Source organism: Cynocephalus volans, chromosome 7 (assembly GCF_027409185.1).
Source record: "Cynocephalus volans isolate mCynVol1 chromosome 7, mCynVol1.pri, whole genome shotgun sequence".
Taxonomy (NCBI): Eukaryota; Metazoa; Chordata; class Mammalia; order Dermoptera; family Cynocephalidae; genus Cynocephalus; species Cynocephalus volans.
In genome coordinates this window covers 59,747,979-59,773,897 of record NC_084466.1, presented here as the reverse complement: position 1 = coordinate 59,773,897, position 25,919 = coordinate 59,747,979, and the positions used below count along the sequence as shown (strand labels likewise).

The 25,919-nt window shown below is 36.0% G+C and overlaps 1 protein-coding gene across 6 annotated transcripts in view; it reads left to right on the top strand.

Annotated features, from left to right (window-relative positions):
- The window catches only part of VWA8 (von Willebrand factor A domain containing 8), a 427,373-nt gene that overhangs the window by 202,165 nt on the left and 199,289 nt on the right, over positions 1-25,919 (top strand). For 5 of the 6 annotated variants that reach the window (XR_010024043.1, XM_063102173.1, XM_063102177.1 and 2 more), the window contains exon 21: positions 16,647-16,723. The exons of the other annotated variant lie outside the window; for it this stretch is intronic. Coding sequence is in view for 4 of the 5 variants with exons in the window: in XM_063102173.1 (XP_062958243.1) it covers positions 16,647-16,723 (77 nt within the window). In the remaining variant the exon portion in view is untranslated. The remainder of the gene's footprint in view (positions 1-16,646; positions 16,724-25,919) is intronic. 6 annotated transcript variants of the gene reach the window in all.

Below are 25,919 nucleotides of genomic sequence, written 5' to 3'. Positions count from 1 at the left end.
GGGCCTCTCTTTTTGGCTTAAATTGGCATCCCATTGCCCTAAGACAGAGTCTAAGTCTTCAGTGTGACATATAGTCTTGCAGGATCCAGCCTCTGCCCATCTCTGTAGTCCTAAACCTTGGCCCCTTCTTTCTCTCACTCTGTGTTGGCTTGAGCCACTCTAAACTTCCTTCAGTTTCTTATGTGCTCTGGTCCTTGGTGCATGCTCTTCCTTCTGCATGGAGCACTCCCTATCCCATTCCCACATACCGTGCTCCTAACTCCTGGAAGGGAGGCCTTCCCTTGTCCTTAGCTGAGTTAGGTTTCCCCTGCTTCCACTCCCTTCTGTCTCTCTTTTATTACACTAGTCATATGGAACTGTATTTACATGTAGAATAACTGTCTTCCCAACTGGCCTGTATGCTCCTTGAGGGTCGGGACCATGTTTCTCTTGTTTATCTCTACTCTCAGTTCCTAGCATGCTACCTGCTACGTAGTAGATATTCTATATGTGTTTATGGAGGGAGTGGATAGATATTTTATATTTAGAGGGTCTGATACTTTTTCTCAATTGAATTATCAGACCCGAAGCAAACAGCATTTTTTATTTTTTAAAGTGGTCTTAAATTAAGGGTAACAAGCTTTTGGAAGACCTTTGGGCTCTATTTTTTTCTTTTTTTATACTTGTAAAAACAATAATTATTCTTTATATATTTAGCCCCTCAAACTTATAATTTTAAAGTGTTGATTTTTTAAAAAATAAAAGTGGGCCAATTGAGTGCTTTACTGGTTGAGTGAACAGGCTTTGAAGTTAACTGGTGAGAGGTTTAATAGTCACACTTCTACATATGGCTGTAGGACTTTGGGCAAATTGCTTATTTTACTAATGCTCAGTTTCCTGATGTCTAACCTGGGAGGAAGTAGGATGTACTCTATTAGGCTAATGTAAGGATGACATGAGATAATGTATGGAAAGTACTTCACACAGTTCTGCCAGTTAAAAATAAAATCTGTATAGCACTGTATAGTTTAAAAAGTACTTTAAGGGCCGGCCCGTGGCTCACTCGGGAGAGTGCGGTGCTGATAAAAAGTACTTTAATATTTTCTTACTTCATTTTTCCTAAACAAGAATTAAAAATAGAACAATAAATTATTTATGGTCTTTTTTTTTTTTACTCTTTGAAAAGTCCTACTTACTTTTCATTACTGAAAAATTATTTTTCCTGGTGAGTTTATATATACCAGAGTGGGAGGATGAAGATCAGTTAACAGTCCTTGATATTGAAACCGAGGAAGTCAAGTTCTCATCTCACTTTGAAAAACAATGACTCTGGGACTTTTAAGTCTTACATAGCTCAGAGTGCGTCACAAACTTTTTATAAGTAAAATCCTGGTACATATGGTGTGTCCTTACCAGAGCCATCACCTGAATGGCTTTAGACACAGAGACTGCTGGCACCTCAGCAGCAGGAGATCAGCATGGTGAAGAGAATAGACCAAGAATATACAGAGCTGGAGCTTGAGGAATAATTTTTCTGAGGAGCAGGCTTTCAAAAGGAGGGTCCCTAAGGTTAAGATATGAGGTGTAATATCTCAGGTGGTATTGATGCCCTAAAGGTTTGGCATATGGGATGCAGTGGGAGTTTATTGGTAATAAAGTCATCACTCAGTATCCAGGGGGGATTGCTTTCAGGACCTCCTGAGGATACTAAAATATGAGAATGCTCAATCCCTGATATGAAATGGGACAGTATTTGTATGTAATCTATACACGTCCTCCTGTATACTTTGTCATCTCTAGATTACTTAATGCCTAATACAATGTACATGCTATGTGAAGAGTTGTTATACTGTGTTGTTTAGGAAATAATGACAAGCAAAAGAATGTCTTCACATGTTCAGTACAGATGCAAATTTTCTTTTTGCGATTTTCAATCCGCAGATGGTTGTATCCACAGATACAAAGGGCTGACTGTACTTAGAGTTGAGCAGGTAATAGAGTCAGGATTTCAGGGAGATTGTCTAGTTTAAAATTCTGAAGTTAGAGCCTAGCCAGTAACCAGAGATAAAGGCAGCATATTGTAACCTCTGGAAGATTGGGGAGAGCTATGCAGGGTGAGAGCTAAGGTAGAATAGATGATTGCTTCTGCTTTATGAAAAATGAAAAAGAGGCTGTGACAGTGTTTTGAATTTATTCTAGAGTGTTATACAAATGTTGGTGTGAAATCTGGTTTGCCACCTCTCGTCTGTTTCTAGTCCCAAAGAAGGGATCAAGACACTAGAGCAAAAGGCTGGGCAGTGGGATGGGTAGGGTGTAGAGAAGAGCAGCTACAGCACTATAGGCACGTGGTTAGACACCAGCATTTGGTGTGGATGGGCAATCCCACAGGTTTTCAAGCCTGTCTGGGATTCGTTCAGGAACCAGATGGGATAGAGCCTATAGATTAAAGATCCTCAGGAGGAAGGAGCAAGGCAAGAGGCATGGGGCATCACAAACTTCTACTTATCAGTCCTATCACAAACTCCATATGTGATCAGCAGATAGATCACAGTGTCTACCTTCTTCTACCCTTTTTCTGCTACCCTCCACTTTGGAAAAGGAGGATTGACAAAGGAAATTGTGTCAGTGTAAGTTTGCTATGTTTAGCTGGCCTTTTTCATATCAAAAGGGTTTTCTGTTCTTTCATTGTAAACCTCACAGACCATCAGTGTCAAACGATAGTCCCAATGTTGAAGAAACTTGTGGTTTGTAAGTAAATTCTCCTATGTCCATTAAATTATCTAGTGAAAAGTCTAAATTGTCTCAGACTGAAATTTGATGTCCTCCATTGTCTAATCCTACTCTGCTTTCAGCCAGTGTCTCATTTCTCCCTTCAGGCTCTTGTCCTCAGATAAATTAAACACTGTTCCCCAAACATACCTTCTTATCAGTATCACGTTCCGGCCTCTGATCTTTGCCAGTATGCTTTCCCCTGTCTTTGCCTATTCAGGTCCTTTTAAGCTCAGAGTGGCAATGTAGTATGGAAAAGAAGTAAACTGGGAATCCAAAGACCTACCTTTCTTGTCCTGGTTTTTTAACTTTCTGTGTGATATTGAGTAAGTTGCTATTCCTCCTGTGAGGGCTTTTTCTTTTCTCTTTTCTTATCTGTAAAGTTATAGGATTAAAATGAATATTTTCTAAGGTCCCTCTGATTGTAATATTCTGTAATACACTTCTTAATGAAGTCTTCCTGAACATTTCAACATGAAGGTTTGACCCCACTCTCTGAAGTGTTATAGTAGGTCCTTTTTAGATCTTTTAGCCTTCTGTTAGACTTGAGCATGTACCTGCCTTCCCTACTAAAGAAAGAGAGTGCCTTGAAAAAAGTCTTTGTTATTATTGCGTCCTCCTTGCTGCCTTGCATACAGTAGACATTCAACAAATATTTGCTGAATGAATTACAGGATTTTAGAGGACTTTAGAAAATTCCTGAGTAGCCAAAATGATTTGGAAATAATATGAATTTTAAATTTAGCCTTACTTGGATTATTTTCAGGAGATTCTAAGACAAATTGACTGAATTTGTTCTGTGAACTTGAAATTGTTTAGTGAAAGAAATAATGAATTAGGTAGAATCTAGAATATTCTAAGAGACCTCCTACATAAGACAGTATATAGTTAAGTAACCCATTCAACTGGATATGATTCCATACTGATAGGATCAGAGGCTGGCAGCATTATCACTAGAACAGAATCATGAAGTACTAGCTATTTAAAATGTTCTAATAATATTTTAGAGCTACTTAGCTAATTAAATGAGATATAACTTTGTCCATGGTTACATTTATCAGATCACGGAGTAGAAATTGGACCAAAGTGGCTGGTTAAAATCTAAATAGAAGTTTTTGAACACTTAAGCCAACTTCAGTTTCTTTCAAACACACTTTTGAAAGCTAACATTTGTGTTAAGATTTGAGCAAGATTCTGTTGTTAGATTCTTGATAGCTTCTACTTGGTAGGTACAAGGGAGTAGAGATTCACCTGTAGTATTCCTTGGCAAACACAGAGCAGGTACCCTACAGAGCTGTGTTTTGCTAAGCACAGGTGTGGGAGTCATGTATTCTCTTTCTCCATGCTCTCCTCAGAGTCCTGATCATCTAGAAGAGTTCTTTTTTTGGGAATTGCACTTTGCAGTCATGGTACCTCAGATCCTTCTTCAGTAGCCTTGAAAATGCCGTGCTTCATCTATCAATGGTATTTCATACTTCTGTTAATATTTTATGCCCCTTCTCACCTTCACCCTTATTTCCATCTTGTGAAACAATACAATGAAAAAAGAAAATGACAGGAAGTAAAGGTGCAAGTGGTAGGTTGAGGACTGTTGACTCTCAAATATTGTGGGACCCCATCACTGGTGTTTCACTCAAATGCAAAGTGACAGCCATCTGAGAAAATGCCTATTTTCATCACATGATTTGTTTTGAAACTAAGTGAACCATTTGTGAATATTGTGATGATTACTCAGAAAAAAGTAAATGAGAAGTGAAGATTAAGGGATTAAATGTTGACAGAGAATGAATGCTTTTAATACAAACTGCTTTTAATACAAAATAGATAAAGTCTATACAGTCTCTGTTTGCAAACTAAGAACTAGCTGAAATCCATGAAAGAAACTTTTCAACAGTTGAAATTGTATCTAGAGATGTTTCAAAAGATTGCTCTGTTACCAGTGGCAACTTTTACAATGAGGAAAATAAAGGGAATGGGTGTTGATTTTGAGGGATCTCAAAGTTTATCATCTTTATTAAGCCCAATCTCACCTTTTCCTTGCAGATAATATTATCTTTTCTAAGAATATCATATTAGACAAAATTTCACATCTGTTGGGACGCTAAAAACAGTCCCATAAACACCACTTTCATAGCAAAATAGAGTAACCAGCATCTTGTTTTGGTGAAATAAAATTGATTTTTTTTAATCCTATTTTCTATGTGGGTTTTTATGGCACAGCACATAGGCTTTCCAGTAAGTGAATCAGAATTGGTGCATTTCAGCCAAATGGGATAGGGTGCCCTGAAATTATATGTTTGATGGTCACTTAGATATAGTGCTGCACATTGTAGAACCACTTTAGTGGGATGTAACATGCATTATTTTCTACCTACTGTAATTGTAACATATGTACCTTTCATGCAATTAGGAGTTTTATGCTTTTTCTTTTTGTAAATCATAGCATGACTTTCTTTTCTTTTTTTATTTTTATTTTTTTGTGACCGGTAAGGGGATCGTAACCCTTGGCTTGGTGTCGTCCGCACTGCGGTCAGCCAGTGAGCGCACCGGCCATCCCTATATAGGATCTGAACCCACGGCCTTGGTGCTCCCAGCACCGCACTCTCCCGAGTGAGCCACGGGGTCGGCCCATAGCATGACTTTCTATTTAACCAAAAGAGAGATAGCTATTTATTTTCTAGCCAATGATGCTTTTTCTGTTCTGCTCTAGCTCAGGAATAAGCTTCCTGCCTTGCTCACCTTCCCATACCTGCTTTTTTTTTTTTTGCTTGTAGTGCCATACTCCATTTGATATACAGAATATTCATTGTGAAAATTTGGGGTTGTAGAATCAGCCTATAGGTACATCATTTCTTGTTTTAAAAAAGTCCCTAAGAATAAACCTCTGTTTCTGTGTAAGTATACACAAGTTTGAGAGGCAGTTGCGTTGTATCAGATATTTGAAGGGAAAAAATATTTTAGCAATGTCGTGTTCTAAAATGCTCAGGTATCCTTACATAATTATTTTTTAAATATGCAGTGTTTTGTTTTTGGAAATGAAATTTTAATTATCTACATATAATATCACTTGATTTCTGATATTAGACAAAATTTCAAAGCAAGTCATCAAATGTAATTTCTATATAATGAGGCATAATTGATAATTCACAATTATTTCTGCACAAATTTAGTCCAGTAAAATCACTTCTATGCTTTGTCACTTCTTTTTCCTTTTTAAGCCAACTTTTTGTGGCCAAATAATAACAGTCTGCTAAAGTTTTTCTGTTTAAGCTCTCCTTATATCCCACTAATACATTATGTCTTCCTTATCAAATAAAAAGCCAGCTCTGGCTAATTTTCATATAGGATGCCCATGTTCATGATTTATTTTTTTACCTGATTTATTCTTCAGGTACTCTTTCAATTCCATAGCAATGTCTGATCTATTAGCAGTGAAGATAAATCTTAGGAAGAATCTCTTAATTTTATTTTCCTGCTAAATGCTGAAAGTGGCTGTGTCTTGCCTACCAGATAAAATCTCCTTTGTTAGGGAAACACTTAAAAGCACCCATGATCTGGCACTGGTCTCCTTTTATAAGCTCTTTCAAAGCATGGTTTCTTACCCTTCCTGAGTGCAACATCTCCTTCTGCTGCCCAGCCATTTTTCAGGTTGTTTGTTTTATATAGTACCTCTTGTCCTCATCTCTGCCTCTGGAAATCCTGCTAATTTTCAACAGCTCAGAGGTTTTTTTCTCTATGAAGACTTTCTTAGTCTCCTCCAAATAGAAATCATCACGTTTTCTTCATCATGTTTTCCTCTGAACTTTTATCATATTTTTCACTACATTGATTCAAGTTTCTTTTAAGATTGTTGTGATATATATTTAATTTAGTCTGGAATTGACTATGCATTTCTTATGAGCAAGGACTAAAAATAGTAATATTTGTATGTTTTACAATTTTTAATGTGCTTTTATATCATCTCAACCCTTTGAGTTAAAATTTTTATTTTTTACATTTTACAAATAAGCAGACCAGTTCAAAAAGGCTAAAATATTTGCCCAACATCACATAGCTAGTTAATGTCAGAGTTAAGAGTTAGATCTCCAAAGCTCATGAGTTTTTTGGGGTTTTTGTTTTGTTTTGGTTTTGGTTTTTTAACCATACCACGCTTATTCCTATACTAGTAAAGCTAACTTTTGGTAAGTGCTTGTAAAGACCAGAGACTATGCTTTACATACAGAGTAAAGGACATTTGATATTTTTCTATTATGGAAACATTTTTATATAGTCTACAAAAAGAAGCTGTGTTTGTCTGTTCTATTGCTTATAAAAAAATGAGTGGAACTGGGTGATTTATAAGAAAATGAAATTTATTGTTACAGTTTCTGAGGCTGGGAAGTCCAAAGTCCATGGAACACATCTGGTGAGGGTCTTCTTTGATGGTGGCTTTATAGCAATGCAGGGGTATCACATGTCAGAAAATGTCAGAAAAGAGAGAGAGAGAGACTCTCATGTGCTCTCCTTTTAACGCCCTCAGAAACACACCCATGACCATCATTATTAATCTGCTCATTGGGGTTTGGTCCTAAGAATCGAATCACCTCTTCAAGGCCCTACCTTTCAATTACCATAATAAGGATTTCCCACCCTCAGCAGTTACAGTGGGAATCAAGCTTCTGATACATAAAACTTGGGAGACACAATTCAATCCTTATCAGAAGCATATGCAATGAACCCCCTTATACTCATCATCCAGCTTCAGTGATGAACAGCATTTGTCCATCATCTTTTATCTATTCCCCCAACACTTTTTCATGTGTCTTATTTTAATGCATTATTATTAGTAAATGTTTGTTGAATTATATAATATTGAGATACTGTGAATTTTATTGCCAAAATTAAAGAATGTGTGAATTTTGCCAATTAATAATTTGAACTGAGACTTGGCAGATTGCTACCTTGCACCGTCAGAAATATACATGTTGCTATGCCAGCGTAATTGTCTAATATCTGTAGAGGGACTGAACAGTTTGTCCACAAATGTTCTTGACTGCATCCCCAGCTGGTAGTGGCAGCAGGGAATTTGATAACTAAGTGTGCTGTGCTTCTAGTAGCTCCAGCAGCCTGAGGGTACCCAGGCTATGAAATACTTGATTTCATCAAATACAGTGACACTCATCTTTAAATTATTTTTTGTCCCTTCTTGAACCCCATAGTTAGTAAAGGTGCCTGAATTACAGTCTGGAAATGCTTTGCCATTATGCCACATTCTCTTTGCCAGTTTAGTTTATCCAGTGCTGCTTATTATTTTTCTCATATTTATTTTGAATCTGTATGAGTATTTTGTTCTTGCAGACACGTTGATTTTTTCCCCCCTACAATATTTGTCATGGCTGCTTTGGTCCTACCTAATGGCTGACCACACTACCCAAAAAGTATATCTTTGTCATTTATAGCACTGTGGTGTTTCAAAGGGAAATTGCAGGGATGTAGATTTTTATTTATTCCTGTGTGTAAAGGAGGTTATGACTTTGATGAGAAGCTTTATAAGTGTGTTTTAGAGCCATGCAAACTAATAATGTAATTTAAATGTGTGTCTTCCTATCTGATTTCTGGCTATTTTATCTGTTGGCTCTGTTACAGGGAGCCCATTTGTGAGAATGTTTAGAATTATTTGCTCTTCAGTTTTAATAATTTTTTTTCTGATTTCATAAGTAATGTATATTCATTATGAGAATTTGGAAAATAAGAAATTTCCAGTGACCATATAGCAGCAACTTCTTATGTGGTCAGAGGATTAAAGAATATTATTATAAGGTAGTATTTAGAGGTCAGCTTGTCTAGGCCTTCCCTACTCAAATGAGGAAATCTAGACCAAGATGGTGGTAGAAACCTCCATCTGAGAGGAATTAAGCAAGGATTATAATCCAAGTCTCCTAACTCCTAGTATAGTTTACTTTCAGGCATTTTAAATAAAGAATTAGAAGTTTCAATATTTGATGGAAATTTTAAAGTAAAAAAAAAAAGCTGTCAGAATTTACTTCTCCTGATTTACTGCACTATTAGTTTCTTTATTTTGTTATTTTTGACTGTAGTTAATATTTGTTAATGACATTCATATAGTAACTTCTCTAATAAGGAATGCGACTAATATCTGTAAATATTACACAAATTGCAATATTACACAAATATCTCTAAATATTACACAAACTGAACCAAATTTATGAAAATTATTAAAGAATTGGGGAGAACCGTGAAAGGAGAGCCCAAAATAAAGATGTTTCAGACAGCATGAGGGAATGCTGAACATTGGCAGTGGCAAACACTCACTAGGAATCCTTTTTGAAAATTACTGCAGAAGAAAAGATCTGGACTGACTTACTTCCTCCTGAACCTTAGATACCATGCGAGGCGTTCTTCAATGTGTGTTTTAGGTGATTTTATAACCTTGGACTGACTGGTCCTTGACTCTGTTACATCAAGATACAAACTCTCATGCAGATCAGCTCAGGGAGGCTACCTCCTGACATTCTGTTTTGCAACATGGTAAAATAGAATATTATAGCCCAATCTATCGAGTCAGAATGGATTTGTCTTCAAAATGCCATTGTGTGCAAAATTCTTAGTTTTTTAGAACTTAAGTTTGCTTCTCTCCAAAACAGGTATAGTACCTACTACTTGCCTGGCTGGCATGAGGATTCGAATGATTATGCACTGTAAGGGCATTCATGTTTTTGCCAGAGGGCTCCGTAAGTGTTATTTCCTCCTTTGTTTGCACAAAGGGAGCAGAAGGTTTCTGCAAGAAGTTTCTATCCCCTTAAGCAAAAGTGAATCACATAACTTTCTTTTTTTTCCCTTCCCTCCTTCCCTCAAATTTTAATAGTTATTATCTGCAGGTAATATGTGAGTCGCCAGTGATACAGACCTGAATAGGGGGATAATCCTGGCCTCAGGGAGCATGTCTACTTGCCAAGGCACCTAACACATCACTAGAGTACACCATGGTGAGAGACAGTAGTTTAGGAACCCAAAGGAGGAAACCATTCTCATACTGAGAGTTGAAGGAGAAAAAACAAAGGGACAGTCAGGCAAAGTTTTGAAGAAGTGGGGACATTTCATCAAAACACTAGTGGGTGAGTAGAAGATGATAGATAGATGGGGAAGGATGGGCTATGGTAGGCAGAAGAAAGGACGTGAGCAAAGATGTGGAAGCGTGAAGGTAATTGTTCTGGAGACAATCGGCTGATAGGAACTTGTTTGAGTGAGACTTGCAGAGGGCTGACATTGCAAGCTTACAAGTTTATCTGCTATTGTGGAGATACTTCAAGACCTATTGCTTGATCCTTCAATATTTAAGTTCTGGGAAAATCACTTGAAGCTTAAATCCCATTCCTACACTGATTTTCTCTTTGCCTGTTTCCTGTTCTGTGTTTTAGCCCTTCTCTCCTATTCTATTCTTTTCTCCTTCTCCCCCTTCATGAAATATGGATAGAGTTTTCTAAGTTCTGTATTTTTTTCTTTTCCATGAAGAAAAGCCCAGAAGCTCTTTTTCTGAAAAGGATTTTACTGCTAATCTCTCTGAGGAAACACAGTAACTAAATAATAAACTTGAGGAAGTTACAAGAGTCCTAGAATCCTTAAAAGTTCTTAAAGTCACAGTCCCTGAGCTTTCTTCTCACAGAAACTGGAATCATGTTTACTTCCTATCCTTGGTTTGATTTCTGCCTGTGGTGCTTAACATATTATCTACTTCTCCTAACTCTGTAGTTAAAGGGCATTCTGACTCCTGTGTATATGAAAGTCCTTCTTTCCAGTACATTGTCATGAGGAACACAGTGAGACAGAACTGGAATGATAAAAGTAAGCATCATTTTCATGAGATCATTTGTATGTTTTAGTATCTCTCATTCCACAGGTTCCTACTCCTTTTTAAATTTTCATTCACTAAATATTATCCTCAATAGGAGTTAATAATGATATAAAATTTTACTTTATGTTAATTTTTGTTAAAGATTACAAATTGTATGTATAGAATAATGACTAGTGAGTAAAGATAAATATGCACAGGAACAAAATTAAAGTGTTGGCACATTTTTTTAGCAGTTGCAGATTGGTTGGTATTTTGTTTTCTAAATTTCTCAGTGAGAAAAATGAGTATGTGTAACTTTTATAATGGAAAAATTAGACACTGTTTATATATTTATTCAATTAAAGTAATCCTGAGGATTTTCTGTTCTAGGCGAAAAATATGATTGGAAGGAACAAATTGCTATAACTGTTTCATTTTGCTCAGGATATTTACAGAAATTCCTTCCTAAATTATGCTTTCAGCATTTCCTCGAAGGAATTAACCAGAACTTCTTAAAATGGAGTAGGAAGTGACCTGATGAGATCTCCGTTTTAAAAAAATAACTAAACAAATTGTGGACTGACCTGTGATGAGTCTGGAAGTGGGAAACCAAATCAGAACTTTTCCATGAGTCTAAGGAGAAGGACGAGTTTGCACTTGAGCTGAGACAGTGATGGGAGAGGAAAGAGCAGATATGGAAACAGGCATTGCAAAGTAAACAGTAAACACGTCCAAAATTAAACTGCCCCCCTTTTTTTTTAGCTAGACTTCCCTCCCCCACCCAGCAAATTCTCTTCTCCTCCCCTAATTCTTTTCTCAATAAATGGCACCACCTACTACTCTGTTGCCCAGGACAGAAACTTTGACTTCCTCGTCTCCTCGTCCCCACATCCAGGCCACCACCAAGTCCTGTTAGTTCTTTTTCCTAAATATCTCATAAATTCATCCGTTTATCTCTGCCTTTTAGTTTAAGCCATCATCATCTCCTGCTTGAATTTTTAAAGGAGTTTCCAAACTACTTTCCTTTGCTTTCATTTTTGCTTTATGCTAGAGCATCCCATCATAGTGATTTTCCAGAACTATAAATCTGATCCTATTACTCCTCTACTTCATTGGTTTCTCATTGCTTTTAGGGAACAGTCCAAACTCTTTTAAGTGGCTTCCAAGGTTTTGCTAGAGCTACACCCAGCCTGATTCTCCAGTCTCGTTGCTTACTGCTCCCTACCTCACTTCTGCCCTAACCTTTGAGTTCTCACAGACCTCTCCAGCTTTCCAGCCCACTGTTAGCCACAAGCCTTTATACATTCTGTCCTCTCTATCTGGAACACTCCCCTTTCTTCTCTTTTCCCGTACCTCTTTAATTCCTTTTTTTTTTTTTTTTAATTGAAACATAATTGATTGAACATATCTGTGGGGTATAGTATTGAATATCAATATCTGTGTGCAATACGTGTTGCTCAAATCAGGATAATTACGATTTTATCATTACACGGTGTATTCACTTTTTGTAGCCCTTTACCAATTTCTTGCTACTCTCCCCGTTTCCTGCCTCTGGAGGCCTCAATTCTGTTCTCTCCTTTTGAAAGTTCAAGGAATTATTGTGATTGTTGTATCTCTCTTTTTTAAATTTATTTGGGTTTTTTTAAGACTTATGAGTGAGGATGTGTGTTTCTCTTTCTGTGGCTGGCTTATTTAACTTAACATAATTTTCTCTAAGTTCATCCATCTTGCAGCAAATGGCAGAATTTTACTCTCTTTTATGACAGAGTAGAATTCCATTGTGTATTTCCTTATCCAGTCATCTGTTGATGGACTGTTCATCTGTTGATGGTTGGTTCTAACTCTTAGCTATTGTTAATAGAGCTGCGTTAAACATGGGAGTGCAGTTATCCCTTCAACATGATGATTCCATTCCTTTGGGTATACGCTAAGCAGGGGGATTGCTGGATTATATGGCAATGCTATCTGTAGTTGTTTGAGAAGATTGCACTAATTTACAGTCCCACCAGCAGTGTAGGAGGGTTCCCTTTCTCTGCATCCTCACCAGCATTTGTTTTTCTCTTCTTGATAATGGTCAGTCTAACTGGCATAAGGTGATATCTCAATGTGGTTTTGAGTTGCATTTCCCTGATGCTTAGTGATGGTAAGCATTTTTTTTTTCATATGTTTGCTGGCTATTTGTATATCTTCCTTTGAGAAATGCCTATTTAGCTCCTTTGCCCATTTTTTAATTGGGTTGCTTGTTTTTTTATTGTTAAGTTGTTTGATTTCCTTGTGTATTCTTGATATTAATCCCTAGTTAGATGCATAGTCTGCAAATATTTTCTCCCACTCTGTAGGTTGTCTTTTTGCTCTGTTAATTGTTTCTTTTGCTGTGCAGAAACTTTTTATTTTGATATAATCCCATTTGTTTATTATTTCTTTTGTTGCCTGTGCTTTAGGAATCTTATTCATGCAGTCTTTGCTCAGTCCTACTTCCTAAAGTGTTTCCCCTATGTTTTCTTTTCGTAATGTTATATTTTCAGGTCTTATATATAAGTCTTTAATCCATTTTGAGTTGATTTTGGTATATGGTATGAGGTATGGGTCTAGTTTCACTCTCCTACATATGGATGTCCAATTTTCCCAGCACTATTTATCGAAGAGGCAATCTTTTCCCAATGTATGTTGTTGCCTTTGTTGAAGATCAGTTGACTATAAATATGTAGGTTGATTTCTAGGTTCTCTATTCTGTTCCAGTGGTCCAAGTACCTGTTTTTATGCCAATACTATGCTGTTTTGGTTACTATAGCTTTGTAGTATAATTTGAAGTCAGGTAGTGTTATGCCTCTGGCTTTATTTATTTATCTATTTTTATGTAGGATTGTTTTGACTATTCAGGGTCTTTTGTTGTTCCATATGAATGTTAAGATTGTTTTTTCTATTTCTGTGAAGAATGTCAGTCATATTTTGATGGAGGATTGCATTAAATCCGTAGATCACTTTGGGTAGTATGGACATTTTCAAAATGTTTATTCTCTCAATCCAAGAACATGGAATGTCTTTCCTTCTTTCTGTGTCCTCTTTAATTTCTTTCAGCAGTGATTTGTAGTTCTCATTGTAGCGATCTTTTACCTTCTTGGTTAAATTTATTCCTAGGTATTTTATCTTTGGTGACTATGTAAATGACTTGCTTCCTTGATTTCTTTTTTGCTAGTTATTGGACTATAAAAATGCTACTGATTTTTGGGTGTTGATTTTGTATCCTGCAACTTTACTAAAATTGTTTATCAGCCCTAAGAGATTTTTGGTAGAGTCTTTAGGTTTTTCTGTGTGTTAGGCCTTCTCTTATGTTAAATCTTCAAGCAACCCATATGATGACACTCTTCATGTGTATCTCTTATATTTGCTTAGTTGTCTGTTTTCCCTACTAGTCTGCAAGCTGTGAGTGTGTCCAGGGGCTGTACTATTTTATTTACTATTATATCCAGCTCAGCTAGTACAGTACTATAAACATTAGGTGCTCAAGTGGTTGGTGAATTAGACAAGGAAAGAAGAGAGGGAGGGAAGAAGGGAGGAAAGAGAGAAGGAAGGAAAGAAGGAAAAGGAAGGAAGGAAAGGAAAAATAAAAGTAAAAGTTTTGTAGATAGAGACTGCAGAGATCCTAGTGACATTTTGAATGAGGTCAGGGGAAAAAATGAAGCAGTCAAAAATATTCAAAGATTCTTTCATTGAGTAGCTAGTACATGGCAATATTGTTGTACTGGAGTTTAAAAGAAAGAAGAGCAGGTTTGGGCAGGAGCATAATGAGTTCAGTATGAACATCTGGTGCAGAAGTTCAGTTGACAGGAATAGAGGATCTCAAATGGAGCTTAGGAAAGAAGTGTGAGCCATATGTGATGACCGAGGTCATGGGAGTGGGTGAGATTTCCCAGAGAGAGCATAAGGAGCAAGAAGACAGCTGAGGTTAGAGTTCTGGAGACCCTAACGTTTAAAGAGACAGCAAAAGAGTTTGTTTGTGGCAGCTGAGATCCCACATCTAACCCTGCATTTATGAGACTTGTAAAGTCCTAAATAGTGCATTGCTCAGGAGGAATTTGAAAAAGCATGGCTAATTCAATAACTTGGGAGTTGGGAGGGAGGAGGAAGTCCCTGATAGTAGCTTTTCATGACTTATTTCTTTCAGGAAATTCTTTGTATTTCTGTCATTATAATTCATTTATGATATTTGCTTTTCTCTAGGATCACTGAATTTAACAGAGCTGAAATATTAGTACATATTTTATACTTATCTGAATTTATCTAAAGTTTTATGTTTATTTCAGCATGACATTTAAAGTTTACATACCTGTTGTGATTTACATACCAATGTGCAAATGTGATTTTCCTACTTTGTGCTTCTGTGCTAGGCTTGAAATTATTTGAGTGAAATAGATACTAAAAAGATTCCTAGAAGATGAAATGATCCATTGTTCTTATTTTAGTGGATCGTCAGTTTGACATTCAGCTCTCATAACCTTGAATTTTTTGTAGGTGAAATAAATTGGATCATTTGTAAAACTTGTCCAGCTTTTATAAGTCTGTAACTCATCAAAGATTCCTTTATTCAGTATCCTTATTAGCATAGTCACCATTTATATTTTACCAGAATTTGCACCTCCTTTCCAGTCATTTCCAAACTCCCTGTATTCATTCATTCATTTGACGAATATTTATTGAATGCATTCTTTGTGTCAGGCCCTGTGCTGGGCTTGAGAGATATAATGATAAGCAAAACAGGCATGGTCCCTGCCCCCCCCCCCCCCGTGGCACTCAATAAATACCCACTTAATTGATTTGAATTTCTGTCCTTGTAGAATGCTTTTTTCCACGAGATATTTGAGTATGTAGTAAAAATACCAATAATAATGTCTGCTTCCATCTTGGGCTTCTGTTATTGCTGTCATGCACCATGCATTGCCCTGATGCCTAATTTTTTTTAGAAAGGAACCTGGAAGTGGACAAAGAAGTCATTTAAGGCTTACATTACTTGAATTAATTTCAAACTGAAAGAAATATAATTCATAATGTAGGGGCTAAAAGCACGAGTATCAGAATCATACAGATATGGATTTGAGTCCTGTTTCCACTATGATCCACTGTGTGGCAATGTACACGTTGCTTAACTTCTCTGAGCCTTGGTTTCTTGATTTGTGAAGTTGGAGTAATCATAATACTTCACGGGACTGTTGTAATTATTAAATGAAATAATATATTAAAATACTTAGCATAGAGCCTGGCACAGTGTAAGAAATTAATGTTATTGTTGCTATCATGTATAATATAGAAGTCAGTTTTTTAACCACTTCTCCTCTCACACAACCTACTGATTAAAAGATTTAACTCCCCTACTCCCATTAATTATATTCTACCTCTAAGTGAAAACTTTACACTAGGGAAATAGCATGGGGGTGGATTCCATTTTTAAGTCTGTCTTCTGCAAAAAGACAGCAACTCTTGGTATCAGTAATACCAATAATAATATCTGCTTATTATGAGGGCATTTCCAGGAAAGGTACATACAGTTGAATTTTCTTAATACACCTTGGTTATAATTTTAGGTTTCCAGGGTTTTCAAAGACTGAAAAGTGGGATAAAAGAAGAAATGAATGTTTGATTAAAGCAGAAAAAATTATCTTGTTGTAACTGAAAATCATACTTCTGAAAAACTGATTAGAGAAATGATTGTTTATATACTTACTTGATCACCTTTGATGCCGTTCTTCAAATCTGAAATAGTTAATATTCTGCTGTAATATCTAGGTGTCAGTGTAAAATTATACAACAGAAAAATCAAGATGTAGGAGGCTAATTTATGGATTTCCTTTTAAATAAGGATAGCTTAGAACTACTATGTTTAGAAGTAAATTTTTTTAAAAAACCTTTGTCATAGGAGGTAGACTGTATATGTTTGCCAGATTGGGTTTCATTAACAATAAAACAGTACAACTTTGAGAAAGTAGATTTTGGTAAAAATTCTTCTGGTTTGGCATGTACTTAGCTTCAAACAAAAGCCTCTTTTTGTTTAATGCTATCTGTGTAATTACAGGGTGTAGGAAAAAACAAGATTGTTGACAGATTCCTTCACCTGCTCAACAGACCCCGAGAGTATATCCAGCTACACAGGTAAAAGTATTAGACCCACAACCTCTTAAAATTTGATTTAATCATTTATTTTTCTCCTAGTATAATTTAAAAATACTTTTTTAAAGGCCCATTTTATAAACCAGTTTCATTTCTGTTCCTCCTGTTCTTATCTCTCCTTGCCTTAAAAGGTAATAAAACCATGCAAAATTTATTTTTGAAGTGACTAATGCTTTATAAACATGAATTAATAGATATTTTGTGGACAGAGAGTGATGAACATTATATTCTAGGAACAGATCTCATCAGCATAAAGACTCTTAAGTTAGAAGAAAAATATGTAGAGTCTAAGCTCATTTCTCTAATGAGAAGCTAAAATAGCTCACAAGGAAAATAATAAACTATGTGGATCTCAGGTATGATAGGAGGAACTCAGAAGTATGGAAGAAGTGTATTATTAGTTGTTGTTTTGTCTCCCTTAAAAACACTTTGTGGTTGTGTGTGGTCAGAATGCTGATTCAGGGATACTTGTAATCAAATAGGTTTTTCTTAATATGGATCATTTTTAGCTTTATCAGTGAACCTGTTTCAAATTTTTAAAAATAAAATATAAGCAACTAAGCCACCAAAAACAAAACAATAAACAAACAAACAAAAAACAAGAGGGAGAGAGATAAATTGAGAAATATATCAAATAATGAACAACTTAAAAGTAGTTTAGATTGTTATTGTTTCAGTCCCAGGAGATAAACAATAGTGTATAGTAAAAAGAGCATTGGATTGAGTTACAAGAATTAGTTTCTGGTTTGGGTCCTTTCACTAAATGATTATGAGTTCTTGAACGAGAATTGTAGAAGAACAGAGGGCAGAGTTAATAGGTATCAAAGGAAAGCTAAGATGTGGTCAAAAACTCCCTCTTGGGATTTATACCTCTATCTGTGACAGAATAAGAATTTCTTATTAGCCCTATCACAGTAAAGAAGTATAAAACTGGAAAAAATTCACAAACATGAGGAAAAGAACAACTACCAGTGATCTGTGAGCTGAACAAGTGCCAGAGCTTCTACATGGTTGGAAGCCTTTATTAAGGCCCCCAGTTTTCAGAAGATATCCTATAAAGTTTATTCTTTAGAAGTAGGACTAATCTATCCCTAAAGTAAAGGCTACTTTATACACACCCTTAAAATTTTTTTAAATAAGCCTTGAAAAAACCAGGATGCTTGCTATTGGACATTATTTTGGAAGTTCTTCATTATGCAAAATATCTTTAAAATTGATAAAGAATGGATGTCTGGGGAGGCAGGGAGGAATGCCTTGAAAAGGTCAAGGTGATTAAAAAGTAATTGACTGCTTACCGGAACAAAACTTAACACTCAACTGAGGAAGATGGCAAAATCCAAACACTCAACAATATAGAATTTATTATGTCAAGCATTCAATAGACAATTACTAGGCATACAAAAAAGCAGGAAAATTAGTCAATGGAAATAGACTAAAAAGTGACAGATGATGGAATTAGCAGACAAGGACTATAAAACAGTTGCCATATTTATATTCAAGCATTTAACAGGGAAAAAAATGAACATAATAAAGGAATAATTAGGAATTCTCAGTACAGAAATAGCAACCCTAAAAAGCAGTTTTACATTCAAGCAATTGGCGTCTCAAAGGACAGAAGAAAAAATGGGACAGAACAATATTTGAAGAGATAATGGTGGGAAAATTCCCAAATTTGATGAGAGGGATAAAGTCACTAATTTAGGAAGTTCAAAGTACCTGAAGCACAACAAACAGAATACCACAACATGGCACATCATAATCAAATTGCTGAAAACCAAAAGAAACTCTTTAAAACTGCCAGAGGGAAAAAAGACATGTTACATAAAAGGTAAGAATGATAAAAATGACTGCTGACTTCTAATAAGAAATATAAACCACAATGCAATGAAATGTTTGCTTTTTTAAAGTGGTGAAAGAAAAAAAAAAACTCAGTATGGAATATTTACCAAATACTCTTCAAAAGTAAAGGCAGAATAAAGACATTTTCAGAAAAACAAAAGCTGAAAGCATTTTTCATCAGCAGACATGCATAATGCAAAAAGATTACGTTCAGTAGATGCAAAAATTTTTAACAGGTATTAACAGATCACATCCATTAATATATAAAAAAGATTATATGTCATAACTAAGTGGGTTTTATCCTAGGTTTACAAGGTTGATTTAACATTTGAAATTCAAATAATGTAATTCACTCCATTTATAGAATAAAATAAAACCATATGGTCCTCTGCATTGCTGCAAAAAAAAAAGCTTTTGACAAAATTCAGCACCCATTCATGATAAAATGTTACATAAGCAAAGAATAATAGAAAGCATCTATGGAAAACCTAAAGCTAACTTTATATTTAATTGGTGAAAAACTAAAGCTTTCTTCCTGTAATTGGGATAAAGGCAAAGATATTCACTACTCACATTATGCTGGAGGTACTGGCTAGTACAATAAAGCAAGAAAAAGTAATAAGTGGCATACATGTTATTTATAGATGACATGATTACATGATTGTATGTATAGAAAATCTTAAGAAATCTACAAAAAATGTGCTAGAACTAATAATTTTAGTTCTGAATTGAGCAAGGTCACAGGATACAAGGAAAATATACAAAAATCCATTATATTTCTATATACTAGCAATGGATATTGGGGAAATAAAATTTTAAAAATACTATTCACAATAGTATAAAGATGAAATACTTAGGAATAAATTTAACAAAATATGCACAATTTTTTTAACTGTCTATTTTTTTATTGGTTATGAATATTCATGAGATACAAAGCTGATTGTCACCCCTCATGCCCAAGATGTGAAGGCCAGATCCATACTGGCAGCATGACCATTACCACAAATTGCGTTTGTACCCCATGTCCTGCACCCAGTTATCCCCAACCTCCCTCCCCTTCCCCCTTTCCCCCCAACTCAACTTTGTATCCCGAGGTATGTTCTCTCCCTCTGCAAGTCCAACACACCACTGTGCTCTTTGTTTCCTTCCTTCCTTTCTCTCTTAGCTCCCACTTATGAGTGAGTACATGCTGTATTTATCCTTCTGTGCTTTGCTTATTTCACTCAACATGAGTTTCTCCAGGCTTATCCATGTTGTTGCAAATGGGAGTATTTCATTCTTTTTTATGGCAAGGTAGTATTCTGTATATACTACTTTGCCATAAAAGTAGCATATATAGCACAGTTTCCTTATCCAATCATCCATTGATGGATATTTAGGTTGGTTTCATGTCTTGGCTATATGCACAAATTTTTAATTTGCTAATATTAATATTGTATAACAAGGTCGACAGACACACACTTTTTATTAATTGCTGATGACTGTTTGAAATGAAACTGATGGTAATCTGTTTCATACCCTTGTGGTATTGAGTTCCTGTCATAGTAAATCCTTCCCCTGATCTTCATCTACCTCAGCACCCACCTGCCTTTCCTCAGTATTACTGCTATATGGTATAGTTCATTCTACATTATTTTGAAGTGAAAGATAGTTTATATTTGATGTTTAAAATAAATTTTTAATCCTGATTTTTGGCTGCCATCGTTCCTGTTTTATAGTACCAAACCAATCTGCCAGTTACTATCAGGGAATGCTAATTAGGAAGCTATATCCATGAATTAACCAAGCTGAATATAGTTCTTCTCAATATGTTAGGCATTAAATTTTAAGAATCTGCTGCACAGAAAATACTCTTCTCATATTACTTGCCCCCCACATTCGCACTCCTAATTTCTCATATATCTTTTTCCCAACCCCTATCCCTCTATCACCCTATCACCCATCACCTATCACCTCATTTCCCAAACTTCTGTAGGTCAACAACATATTTTCTGAAGATTACTAGCCTTTTCTCATGCTTTAAGAATATGGGTTTTCCATCCAACTTCATCAATTTTTTACCACCCTATCTTACACCTTCTCATGGTTCTTTGTATTCATGATGCCTTGTATAAACCCAGAAATTTCAAATCACCTTTTTTTTAAAAAAACATTTACCATGTCAAAACTACAGGGCTGTATATTATAGGATATATAGGAAGAAATAATAAACATAATCCTACCTGTAATACTGTTCTTATTTGTAATTATTTCAATCTTTCCTGTTCCGCTGAATCTGAAGCACTCTCACTCCTTTTTTTCCTCTCTCCTTTAAGTTTTTCAACTAGTTTTTCTTCTCACGTAGATGAGGTTTGGGAAGAGTAATGAAAGAATCAGTTTTTAACTAGTTTTCTAGTTCTCATATGAATAATTTTTACTTGTAATATATCACAGTTCCAACTTTTGAGCTACAAGGCACATAGCAAGACTAATATTTTATATTTTAAGGATAATAAAATGAACATTGCAGTTCATTTTTAGGAGAATTTGGGCTGTTTTATTTTGGTTGCATCATATTTAGCTTCTACTGTTTAGTGGGGTTCCCTTAAAGATATGCAATTACTTGAAATTTTTAATGAATGCGTGTACAGTTGCCACTTAAGTGTATACTATCAATTCAGAGCAAAACCAAATTAATTTAAATTTAATATTTTAAAATAGTTCAGCAGAAAACCAATTTTTTCTTAAGGATGGCTTCAGAAGTTGAAATCAGCTTTCAAATTTATACAGCAGAAAGTAGGAAATCACTTTATATTAGAGTCCCTTCATATCATGGGAAATGTACATACAAGGGTACTTCAAAAAGTTCATGGAAAAATGGAATTAAAAGATAATATGAGTCCTTCCGTGAACTTTTTGAAGAGTCTGTACAGATGTCACTTAAATTTATTCTGTCAATTTAGGGCAAAAGCACTGAATTTAAACTTAATATTTTGAAATAATCAAGCAGAAAACCAATTTTTTTCTTAAGGGTGGCTTCAGAAGTTAAAATTAGTTCTCAAAATAATACCCTAGAAAGGAGGAAGACACTTTTTTGAGAGTTCCTTCATATCATGGTGCAATTCTCCATTCCTTTATTTTTAACAACAAAATATTTTTTGAGAGAGATATATTAGGCCGAGCAGCCTCAGTCAATTCTGATTTTAGATAATGAAGGTTACTTAACACAATTAGCAAAAAGGAGGCAAAGAAATATAACAGGTATTTAGTAGTTATTCTTGGGTATATGTCACCACCACAATGTAAATAGGACTTTTGCCTATTGATTTATCATCTTAGCTGTGAGAAGTTTTGATAAATGTTGCTTTTCTGTCTCCTAATTATTGGCATAAAGTTGTTTAGAATATCATCTTATGATACTTTAATGTTCTCACACTCAGTAATGATATCCCCATTCTAATTCCTGGTAGTAGCTATTTGCCTTCTCCATCACTTTTGCTCAGGGGTTATCAATATTATTGGTCTGTTCAAAGAACCAACTTTTGTCATTGTTAAACCTTTCTTTGGTATGTTTTTTTTCTATTTCAATAATTTCTGATTTTATCTTTATTATACCCTTCCTTTTGTTTCCAATGGATTTTATGTGCTGTTCTTTCTTAAACCTTTTGATAGGTATGCTCACATCATTGATTTTCAACCTTTAATTTATAATATGTGCATTTGAGGCTGTTTTTGAGTCTCTTTGTGTCTCAATTTTTTCATCTCTGAGTAAGAAGAGCAGATAGGGTCATTTATAATAACTTTTTTCACTCTATATTTGAATTTCTTTGACTAGGCAAGAAGAAGATGGTGTTCAATGTGCTTTTAAAAGTTTAGAGAATTAGAGATACCATGCCTTATTTCCGGCCTGTAATGTCTTTAATATCAGCCTTTTGTTGTAAAGTAACAAATGGTCCATAAAGAATTGCATGCTGCTAATTTATATTCTGTGGTAATTCTGAAATTGGCTAGATAAATGTGTAGATATGGTATCAAAGAAAAAGTTCTAAATTCAAAATGTAGTAATTTCAAAGCCAAAAATTTATAATTTTTATAGCACCCATTGCTATATTATTGACTGATGATAGTATTACAAATAAAATACTTACTTTAATGGGGCCATAGATAGCTCTATTTGACAATATTGGATATTTACTTTGTAATATAAAATCATAAATAAAATGCTCCATTTCTGTCTAAAATATATAATATTAAAGATTTTTCACTAATTAGGTAGACATTCCCACTAATTTCAATGTGGGGAATTTTCTCTTTATTATGTACAGCTTCAAGGCTACATTTGCCATAAAACTTAAGCTCATAAAAATTGCTTTAAGAGAAACATATGTTTAAAAGACCTAAAAATAGTAGCCTAAAAAATGTCTAGGACTTCTCTGATTTATGGATGATCTACTTAAGGTCTTTACTTTGTTTATTTTAGATTTCTTTTAATGGCTTTATGATGTTATCTAAATAATCAGTCACATTCAATTTAGTTTATGAATGTCATTCAAATGAAATTAGTTATAAGAGCCATTTAAAACATAATCTTGGTAAGTAAAATTGTCACCAAACATATATAAATAAAACAGAACCAGTGTACTTTTAAGTGTGGTCATTTTATGTTTTGGTGGTCAGATTTAATAAAATTAGCAAGCTAGGCAATTCATGTGTTGAGTTAAAATCAAGATGTTGTCTTAAGAGTATGAGTTAGGCAATTTAAAAGATTAATAGATGTAATTACTTTTGATGGTATACATGCAAACAGAAGAGACTATATGGCTCACAATTGTGAAGTGCATGTATTTCAGTGTTACAATAGTTTGACATTAAAGAAAACACTTGAATATATTAACTTCTGTAGCTATATTTCCTCCTTGGATAAAAGTACATGCCTGTATTAAAATCAGAATTATCTTAAGTCGTGAAAATACTTATGTTATGAATTTTTTTTTTTTTTTTAATCTGCTACGCTTCATCTATGAAGATAATAGTACAGGTCCAATCATTAGCAAAACCGATGCTCTTGGTTATTTTTCTAATAATGGTACCCATTGAAAATATAGAATTCCCATTTCTCCCATGCAGGATTAAATTTCTCTTCCAGTGGGATTTTGCTCACATATGCTCAGCTTACTCTAGACTGGATCATTCTGTGTCCTACTCACAAGTTTTGAACTTGTATTCAAGCCTGTCTTTGTTCCTCCATCTAAAATGCACACTATTTCTTCCTCAATCATTCAAGGTTTAGTCCATTGTTGCTTCTATATGGAACCTTTCCTTATTTTTCATTCTGAGTGTAATTTTTCCTTCCTCTGAAACTCCATAGGATTGAATATCTACCTCTGATTTGCATAGTAATTTCTATATCTTATTTCTGTCCCCTCCCCTTTCATCAGTCATGCCTCCCCAACTAAATAGGGAACTTTTGAGAGCAGGAGTCTGGTTTATTCATTATGTGTTAATTCATTCATCTAATATGTATTTTTATTAAATTTCTTTTATTTGCCAGTGGCTGTTTTAGACACCGATGATGTATAGGTGATGATATTTATCTTGACCTAGAAGTGCTTGCTTGCTTCTCAGTGAGTGAGAATACATTGACATTTATAATACATTTATTATGTACAAGCTATGAAAGAGACATGTGCAGTTGCTACAGGAGCCTTGAGGAGAGTACTCAGTTCTCTAAGTATACATGTCTATGATGTGGTGGAAGGTGCTGGAGGAGGTAGCACTTAAAGTAAGACTTAAGAGATAAGTAGGAGTTTTCTAAGTGGAAAACAGAGATAGGAGCATTATGGTCATATGAAAACCAGAAAGTGAGAGACAGCTTGGTGTGGCTTGGAATATATTTGTATAGATGCAAGAATCAGTGGCAAGAGGAAGATGTGGGCCTTACAGGGGCTTCGTAGACCCTGCTGAGGCTGGATTTTATCTTGAATACAATGTGATATAGTTAAAGCAATATAGACTATTATGACCTTAGTCTGTGGGTACATCAGAGTCATATGAGATTTGAATCACCAAGAACTTTAGGAGGTGATTTCAGTAATCAAGATAAAATTGCCGGGGCTGAACACACATATTGGCAATGAGAATGGAATGAAGGGACATTTTGAAATAGGTTTAAATGGCTAATTTTAGGTTCCAGTCAAGATGGCGGAATAAACAGTCCCCAGCATCACTCTCTCCCACAAATCAATGAATTTACAACTATGAAAATGTAACATCAGCCAAGCTGGGGCTGCTGGAGCTCAGGTGAAGAGAGGAGAGACCTATGGAGCTCACGAAGGCGGGAGAAACCACGACAAGAGAAAAAACTGCTCTCAGCGTTTTGGGCTGCGGCTGCTTTAATGCTGGCGTGCATGGAGCGGGAGCTGACTGAAGCTGCAGCTGTGTCCTTTAGATGGAGTTACTTGGACATGGCAGGGGAGAATAGGACTTTGGTGGCCCCAGGACAGCAAGACCACTAATATGGTTCCCGTGGACCCACACTGGAGCGAGGAGCCAGAATAGCTGAAAAAGGAGAGCCATTCAGAGGCCAGTGAGTCAATGCAAGGGACTGGTACAGGACCTGTCCCATCGGAAGTGTTTGGAGCACAGGTGGTGGGGGAGACAGGCCCACTGGGAGAACACTGGGACACAGCAAGGACAGCCGATCCTCCCCCCAATCAGCGCAGGACCACTCAGAGGAGACTGGTTGGGAATGCAGAATTGCATGGGGTGCTTTTTGATGAAAAAACTCAGGCCCAGATCAGAGTTTCTACACAACCCAGGTGCACCGAGTATCTGGAGAGCTGGAAGTACCTATAAGGTCAACCATTAAACCCTGAGATGCACAAAAAGTCTTCCCTAGGGAAACAGCAGCAAAGCAGCAATTTGGCTCAACCACACAAGCTCAAGTACTGGTTCCCACAGGAAGTTCCCCTGTGTTAGAAGTAAGCAAAGGACAAAAAATTAGTTTTGGTCCAGGCACACCACCAATGCCTTGGGGCCCACCAGGGGACATAAGGTATGGAGCCAGGGGCAGGAACCCCACCCACACCTACTCACACTGCCAGCACCTCAGGGCCTCTCCCAGGTAGCCAAGGATTGGAGCCCGGGACCAGACACCACTCCCACTTCCAGGCACACCACTAATGCCTCTGGGGCGGGACCCCCTTCCCACAACCAGGCATACTGTGACTGCACCTTAGGGCCCCACCCGGGGGCCTGAGGCATGGAGAAGGGGACCAGACCCCCTTCCCTCCCAGAACCAGGCACACTGTGCCAGCACCTCAGGGCCTGCCCAGAGACCAGGGGTATAGAGAAGGGGACC